Source organism: Benincasa hispida, chromosome 4, assembly GCF_027475165.1.
Source record: "Benincasa hispida cultivar pf3 chromosome 4, pf3_genome.v1.1, whole genome shotgun sequence".
In the NCBI taxonomy this organism is placed as follows: domain Eukaryota; kingdom Viridiplantae; phylum Streptophyta; class Magnoliopsida; order Cucurbitales; family Cucurbitaceae; genus Benincasa; species Benincasa hispida.
Window position 1 is genome coordinate 48996562 of NC_143481.1, and position 9210 is coordinate 49005771.

General features: G+C 33.5%; 1 protein-coding gene across 1 annotated transcript; it reads right to left on the reverse strand.

Moving 5' to 3' along the window:
• Positions 1-1654: 1654 nt before the first annotated feature.
• Positions 1655-4429, reverse strand: LOC120075067 (elongation factor). The gene is made up of 6 exons (XM_039028224.2): positions 4032-4429; positions 3529-3646; positions 3202-3413; positions 3091-3118; positions 2874-2985; positions 1655-1953 (listed from the first exon to the last, which is right to left on the reverse strand). Exons 1-6 carry the CDS (start codon positions 4284-4286, stop codon positions 1872-1874), a joined length of 807 nt encoding a protein of 268 aa, XP_038884152.1. The 5' UTR covers positions 4287-4429; the 3' UTR covers positions 1655-1871.
• Between the last annotated feature and the right edge of the window lie 4781 nt (positions 4430-9210).

A 9210-nucleotide genomic window follows, 5' to 3' on the forward strand; every position in this document is an offset into this window, starting at 1 on the left:
ATCGTGTTGAATTGTAATTTGTAATGAGAATGGAATTTGAATGCACTATAATGTCATTTTATATTTATTCCCATTTTATTTACTAATTAAAATTTATAGTTAACCAAATATAATACCTAAACCAAAATACGTAGGATTTTTTTAAAAAAAAGAAATAAAATTTAAAATTTATTGATTTAATTCAGATTTTAATTTCGTTGTAGATTTATTTTTTCAAATAATATTGATATATATATCTCTAATAGAGATCTTCTAGATTATAATAATAATGATTATATATATTTCTAATAGAGATCTTCTAGATTATAATAATAATGATTATATATATAATCTTTAATTATTTAAAATCTATATAATGAATAATATATTTTTTTGGTTGAAAAAAATAACAATTATCTCTTTACCATCTTAAATTAGAGCTAGAAGTATAAAAAATGCATATGATTTCAAAAAGAAAAAAAAAAGTTTCATTGTTAGCATGTTTAGTAAGTATTCCACACAGAGTTCTCCTTCCTCTAGGCTCCAAAGTATTATTATATATTTTTTTTTGGTATTATTATATATATTTTTTTCTTTAATTCTAGTTTGTGAATTTTCAAGTGTAATTTGTCGGAGAAGGTTTTGGTATGGCTTTTGTGTTATCAACCATATGTATTTCTTATTAAAAAAAATTACATTGAAAAAGAAAACAAAGAGAGGAAAAAGCTAGAGGAAGAGTGAGGGAAAGCCAAAGGAAGTGGGAGGGACCGAGCGAGAGGAGGATGGTAAAGCCCGAGAAAGCCAAAGAAGAGGGAAAAGCCAGCGAAAGCGAGAGCGTGAGGAAGAGGGAAAAGCTAGAGAAGGCCAGAGCAAGAAGTAATAAAAAATGGTGAGACCTACCATGAATTTCCGCCGCAAGTTTTCAAAATCGGGTTCCATAATTAAGAATTCCCATTTCCTAATTACGTTCATAAGAAAGTAAACACACCCTAAATAATCATAACCTTTAAACAAAAAAGTTAGTTTGCAAATAACCAATTTCAATTTTGATGTTCTCAAGACGAGGGATGCTCACGAAGAAAAAACTCCAATTAATTCAATCTGTACAATTTAAATCGAGTTTAAATAAATGAAAATTTTATAAGTTCACCCATAAATGAGTTGACACCCATAAATGAATCAGAATTTGTTATTAATTTAAAAAATTATATATTTTTTTAATTATAATACACTTAATATATATATTTATTTATTTTAATTCTATTTAATAACATGAATTTATTCTCTAAAAATAATTTTTGTTTGATACTTTAGAAAGAATCTTTACAAAACAAATTGAAATTGATTTTGTCAATCTCAATTCAATAAATACAAATAATTAAATAGAACTTTTACATATTATCATTCTAGAACAAAAATTTAAATAAATGAATCGATTAAACCGAATCCAAATGTTTCGTGTTAAGTTGAGTTTGGTTCATTATTTAAAAAGAATTATTTGGATTGAAAAAAGTTAGAACAATGAGGTCTAAAAAAGATCCAACCCAACCCAATCTCTCCTATCCACCCTCCCTACCCAGGATGAAACTCAATATGCAGCATCCTATTATACGGATGCTCCTCCATCCAAGAGAGATGGATGATCGAAACAAAATCCACAATAATAAATCCCCTGTTTCAAATTTCAAACACTGTATAACTTTTCCTAACATAATGTATAACTGGAATGAAGCAACTGTACAAGATTCACAATTTTAACAGTAATTAACACAACTCAAAAGAACGAAAACAACAATGCCATAAGAAATGTTAAACGTTATTTACTTCACTTGAAAGAAAGAAGAATGAACCCCAAACAATATCATACATTTGATGAATATCAATAGCTTTCTTCAGAGTACCGTCATCACCGCTTTGCTTGTATGGTGAACACCAGTGGCAGCCAGTTTCAATATAGCCCGACCCTTGTACAAGCTGCAATGTGTAAAACTCATGTAAAGTTTCATGAAACCAACCCCAAAGCAATGTTCAATAGCTTGCTCGACCATCAAACAAGTTATCAAACAATTAATTCGAAATTTAGACAAACAACATCCTGAAGATCTGATTAAGCTTGTTTGAAAGAAGAGATGATAAGTAGCAACAGAAATGAGTGAGACGCATTGGTTAGATAAAGTTCCATGCCTTTGGGATGAAATTGAAGCGGGGTACCAAAAACTAAAGAACTTGGGAGTAAATAATACCGGGTCACCCACTCAAGAATCAATGAATCAAATGTTGAATTTATGTTTCATTCCCCAACATATTTAAACTAGAGAAAAAGAGTGAACTCGACCCTTTTATGAAATAGCAAAACAACTTTTAGGGTGTGTTTGGCCCACTAACTTTATAAGTGGGTGTTAAATAAAACTCAACTCCACTCCACCAACTTCAATAGTATTCACTTTTAAAGTTTGCACATTTATTGAGAAACTCCATCTTCTCCTCTTTTTCTCTCCCTCTCCCTCTCCCTAATGTTTCCTAATTCCAAACTAAATAATTTTGGACCCCAAATACAAACTTTCTAACTCCAACATAATTCCAACATATTAACTCACTTCAGAACTCAACTCAGTGCTCCAAACAACCTAAGTTATGAGCGTTTACATCCTATGTGATGTGGGCTCCTAGTTTGGGAAGCTCTAGTTTGTTGGACAAACTCCAAGCTTAACAACACAAGGGATTTAGATCCAAGCATGCTGAGGCTTATCCTTATAATTCAGCAATCACTAACTCAAGAGTTGACCAGAATAAATTCTCCTATAAAGTATGATGTTTCATACTCTACACGAGGTATCAAGAAAAATGAGATGGCGATCATTTTCGACAAGGAAAATAAATCAAGGAAAACTGACCCTGCCAGTGCAAGTCCCCAAGTGGCTAAGGAATAAAACAGCACCCCAGCATGCCAAATTTCAAACATCTTCTCCACTTTGCTGCCCATACCATCCAGCGCCTTTGCTATTGCTGCAATTAGATGTTCAATAGCACAAAATATTAATTCAACAATTGCCATCGCTTGTGTGTAATCATCATAGTCCAGAAGTTAAATTAACAAAAGGAAAAACGTACTTTTCTGCAGTTCCTCAGGTGATACATTCTGCATTTTGGAAAACTCGAATATTTAAGATTCATTATAGAAAGAAAACCACAGAGAAATTCCATTCAAAGTGATAGGCATACCCTGGTTTTTGGGTTTGACATAATACATCTAGCCATAAAGTGGGCGACTGCATCCACTACATGTTCTTCAGATACAATCACATAACTTTCATCATCAATTCCACTCCATTCCTCAACTTTGCTTGGAACCATATCTTCAGTAACCCATATCCACCAACTGGGTGCTTCACGGCTAACATTCACAAGAATGTCAGCTGTGTGCGAATCAGCTCCTAACCAGGGAACCAAACAGGGGAGAGGAAAAAACATCAAGCAATCAATATGAATACGAGACTTCAGTACCAACTAATGAAACATGTCTGGTACAAGAAAGGAAAAAGGAAAAACCTGTAGCTTCCCTGAAAGGAAATTCATAGCTAATTCCATCTTTTGACGCTTCCTTGAGGGATTTAATTTCATTTAAGAACTTTTCAGAATCCACTGTCGCAACGAGACGAGCGTACAGCTGCCATTTACAAGGGCCAAATACACGACTTGAGTTCAATAATTGAAACGAATCAAATACCCATACCATATCTTTATGTATCCCAGTTCAGGAAAGGAAAACACACGTTCTTCAAATCTCAAACAAAAACTTTTCAGCAAAAAACTAACCTAGGGCCGGAAAGATTCATAATTGAAATTAATGCCTGTTTCTAATTAATCAAAGATTTTAACCACATCATCTTCAGCATTAAATAAGTGATGAATTAGAAAATGAATATAAATCTTTCAACCCTAAAATTGGGAACAGTACGAAATTTCAATACTAGGAAAACCTGAAAAAAAAAAAAAAAAAAAAAAGCAAAAGCAGGCAAAAAATTGAAAGAGAGGGCAAATGGAGGAAATACATCGGGAGGGCAATCTTTCAGCAAACAATGAGATTCGGATAGCTTCTGAAGGAGGTCGAGATTTTGTTCAAGCAAATTCCTCAGTCTCCGATTGTCCGATCGCAGAGCATCGAGTTCTTCTTCCTCTGTAGGAGTGCGCTCGGTGGCATCATCGCTGGGTTTATGGTGATGGCAACACTCAATCGCCGACCAGGCCACGTCCGCGACCTCGATGACCGTCTTGGCCATCTCCAGAGCGCCATGGCCGCCTTTCATCTGTACAAACCTTCAGTTGAGATCACCCTGCTTCGATAATGGCGGCTTTCGTTGCGGGAGCGTTTTTCTTCTACGGAACTCGGAAGGATAATGATTCCTAAATTTGGGAAAAAATAGAATTTCTATTATCTTATGCTATTCTCAAAAAGTAAAAAAGAGGGGGAAAATTGTTAATTTTAGGTTTAAATTTTATTTTAGACCTTCAACTTTAAATCACATTTTATTTTGGTCTATAAGCTTTTAAAAATTTTCGTTTTAGTCCCTAGATTTTTAAAAAATAATCATTAAAATCAGCACTATTAAAATTATGTTAAGTAAAATGTCAACAACTAATCTGAAAGACCAAAATTTTGAATTTAAAAATATCTTTTAAATTCTCCCACTTTGACACCTTATTCAAAATTAAAACTCTAGATTTTTTAGAGGAGTTAACTTATTTATAGTCTAGCCATCCAAAAATACAAGTTCATTTTGTTAAAGAGTTAACAAAATCTTAGTATACTATAAACCAAATTAAGCACTTTTTAAAAGTTCAAGGAACAAACAAAATAATATTCAAAGTTCAGAGACTAGATTGAATAATTTTAAAAATATAGGAACTAAAATAGAATACTATTCAAAGTTGATGACCAAAATAAACTTAACTTTATTTATTGTTATTATTTCTTTAAGACAACAACAATTACACAATACAATTTCATAAGAAAATAATCATAATTATAAATGAAAAAAATTACATTCTAAGTCACAGGTTTAGAAGAATATGCGGTTATGTTTTCAAAATATATTTCATAACTTTAGGATATGTTTAATAGGTCCCGAAGTAAATTTTGTTATTATTTTAAATAATTACATGACATTTTAAATTAGACAAATATTTATTTTAAAAAGCATATTCTCTCTCATCTTCCTTTTGTTAATTCAAAATGTCAAATCATGCATTTCTAAATCAAATATCTTGTTAGAATTGAGAGGTTAAAACAATTTTTTTTTAACATTTAATAAGTTTACGCAAAAATCTAGAGAGGAGAAACTCACTGACCTTCATGTGACACTATTAGTGAATTTGTTTGAAGGGGAGAAAATTGTGGTATGCCAAAAAGGAGAAAAGTTGCATATTAGTGTGTGGCCTGCCAAAAAAGAGAAGTTGCACATCGGTGTGGTGCTTGCCACATATATTTCAATGCTTAAGTTAGAGAGTGAAAGAGTATGAAAACTAGGGAGTTTAGGAGTAAGATTCAAGTTACCCCATATAAGTCATAATGATGTATTTATAAAGATGATTGACCTAGGTCGTTGCGTTAGTATTTCAGAGTCAATTTGGGTACTTTTGTAACTTACCGGGCCAAGAAGTGTGCCCAATTTCATATTTGACTAGGGTTAGCCTCAGCGAGCATCTCCCCCTAGGCCCAAGAGGGTAATGCTTTGGGGGTAGAGCATGCATGGGACATGGTCCATTAGCTATTTTGCTAGGGGTTGGCATCGATTAAGCACATAAATTTGGGTTTGACATGAACTATCCCCCTAGGCCCATTTTGGGGCCTATGGTGTTATTTTTGTCCAAAATCTTGTTATTTTCTTGACTTTATTACTTTTATTCTTATTTTATATCGATTATACCCTTCGATTCAAGATCACCCATAACATTAGCCCCCTGCTCCCATGTTAGGGTCTCGAGGATTGGTTACTCATATCATGAGCTAAACATTTTAGGCTTGACTTGGGAGTATAATTTCTTCGAACTTGTGTTGCTTCAATGACCTTGTTGGTCCACTCTCAGTAAGGTTGAGCTTGTCACTGGTGTCCATGTGAGGTGCAAGAAGATTGACCCATCAAACCTAGAAGGTTGATGTTGGGTACTTCTTTTGGACAATGCTCTATGCCCTAGAGTTACCTTGACAATGTTTCAGGGTGGTTCCTAAGTTATCCTGGAGATGGCCCATGAAAACCTATCAATATTAATGAGTTTTAGAGTTCCTCCAAGTTAATTATTCTAAAGTCAATCCCCTTTTAGGGACCAATCCTGTACATAATCTTGTTAGAAAGATGAAAATCGATTTCTTTAAGATTAAAAGCACTTTCTCAAGAAAGATGAATATCGACTTTTGAGAGGTGAGGTGGCCAATAAATGAAATTCTTTGGGTCACTGAATCTTGTCAGGAAAATAAAAATTGATTTCTTTAAAATTACAACCACCTTCTCGAGAAAGATGAATATCAATTTTTGAGAGATGATGTGACCAATAAATGACCATCTTTGGAGCTTGAGATAGCCTCTAGAAAGATGATAATTGATGGATGGAAAGTTGTCTAGGTTTTCTATCAATCAAATAATATTTATAATCTTAATCTTGAACTTCAACAAACAAGTAGCACAAGTAGCAAGACTGGGTCAAACCACAGAGAAGCACGAAGATTAGTTTCTCAAAGTTCATTTTCAGGTAAAGCGGTAAATGATGGGAGGGGGTTTGTGTGAAATTGATAGTCGAAGAATAAATGAGCTAAAGAAAAAGTGTTTGCTCTTTTGGAAAGTAAAGTGGCACGATGCATTTAGTTAGCGAAAATGGAATTCCCCAATTCACAATTTTGGTCCTAGGATATAACTCCATCTACTTGAGCACATAGCCTACTTTACAAATATTAAGGGTCATAAATTATTAATTAAGATTTATACCCTAATTAGACTATATATCGATTAACTAACAATGAAAAACATTCATTAATAATTAACCTAAGCACATGCATTAAGGTCTAGGGCTAAGCCATGACACAATTAGCTAATGGGAAAAGCCGATTAACTAATCAATTGATTGTTCTTTATCTCTAGTTACTCAACATAACCATATGTTGCTATTGGAAACACCTCGAAAACAACATAACGCCCATGAGATAACCAATGCTACTTTGGCAACTCACACCTAACCACTACGGATTAGATGTGAAATTTCTAGCAATTAACAAGTCTAAACAATTGAATTGTCAATCCTTATGATTCAAACATGCTAAATATTGATTAAAAGATAAATATGCAAGAGAGATAAAAATAGGAAAATTTAAGAATAATTCTTCTCATAAATGTTCAGAGGGTTCATCCAAAATTCATTAACTAAATCATACAAACAAAAATTACATACCTTGAAAATACATAATTGAAGTTCGTAAACATCGAGCCATCTACAATCTACAAGAAAAAACCTAAAACTAAGAAAAGAGGTGGGAAGAAGATGAAGAACTTGAGGTGGGAAGGAGATAAAGAGCCTGATGGGATTCAAATTTTGAGCGGAAGCGTGTGAACGCCTAGCATCCCATAAATTGATTTTTACATAAACAAAATAAGTGTACTAAAACAGAATATGTGTAGAGTAAACATGTGAAATAACATGATTTAGAGAAAGGAAAGAACCATTTTCACCTTTGTAGATTCTCAAGCTCCTAGAACGATCCTCTCGATATTCCAACGAACAACTCCTCCAACGATCTTAAACACGAACGTCTCCTCGAACAATCTTGAACACGACCACAAGAATAACCTTGTTATTCTCAAGAATTTCAATAGAAGGATAGGTGGTATCCAACTATTGGAAGAGGGTGAGGAAGAAAAAATTTTGGGAGAGTAGAGAGGATTTCTTTTTGTGGCTTAGGGAAAAATTTGCAGAATAAATGCTTGCCACAAAAAGGCCATAAGGAAGACTTTATATAGAGAAGAGTCAACCCCCTTCTCCAAGTCTTTTTTCAATTTTTCCTTGTGCACAATTAATTAAATAACTATTTATACATTAAATCCAATTTAATGTATATATATTTAATTATCATAAACATCGTATGTCTGTGTGTAACACCTCTCTATTTATTAATTAATTTTTTGTGAATCTAATTCACTTGAATTAATTATTTGAATCTCATTAAAATATTTATTTCCAACTTAATTTGAATTATAGATCACATCCATAATCAATTACATATTAATCATATTAATATAAAATTTCTTCAAATTGATTTGAAAAATTCAAATATTTCCTCTTTAATGTCTTTTAGTGAACTAGCAATAGGCCTTGGTGGATCTGTAAATTAGAAGCGCAAACGATATGAGATTAATTGGCTAAACTCACTAAACTAATCAGTATTCGTTAATTATGGGTACATTCCACTGAAGACACACAACTGCACTATTCTCACTACAGATATATTTTTATGTCCATGGATATAGACCAATTACAGCAAGTTAGTCTTTCACGAGTGTTCGTAACTCCAATTGGGTTAAATTACCGTTTTACCCTCGGATTACCTCTAACTTCTTAAGTACCAGTGCTCCTCTAATCAACAATCTATTTATGGTCCAACCAATAAATAGAAACCCCCTCTTGGGCCAGTGAGGGGGTAGGGCCATTTGTTCAAGTCACGAAGAACCACTTAAAGGAACACTCATCTACTTACCCTCAAGACAGAAAGAAGTGAACTCCATCTTGTATTATTGTGTTCCCAGCTCCCCCCTCGGTCTTGTCCTCAAAATGGTAGGTTTATTGAGTCGGCGAACTGGCTATTCTCACCCATACAAATCAAAGGACAATCCTCGTGAACAAGAGTTCATAATATACTCAGGATTAAGACTAAGTTGCTTAGGCTATCTTAGTGAAATAGAAACCTAACTAGTTAAAGGTGTTACATCTAGTGGTTAATATTTTGCAGTTCGGTCTTATGCAAACTCATTATATAGGATACCCTCACTCGCATGTCACCTACACGAACGCGTCAGATCATTGCATTTGTATTAAATACAAAGTGGGTCGTATCCATAATGTTACCATGATAAGGTATCCAACCTTATGCCTATACTATAGATCCTTTAGGGTGTATCTTAAACATTAATCCCTATATGTCTCCACATATAGTTCATGACTCATAAGGCGGCCTTCGATGTTAGTTTA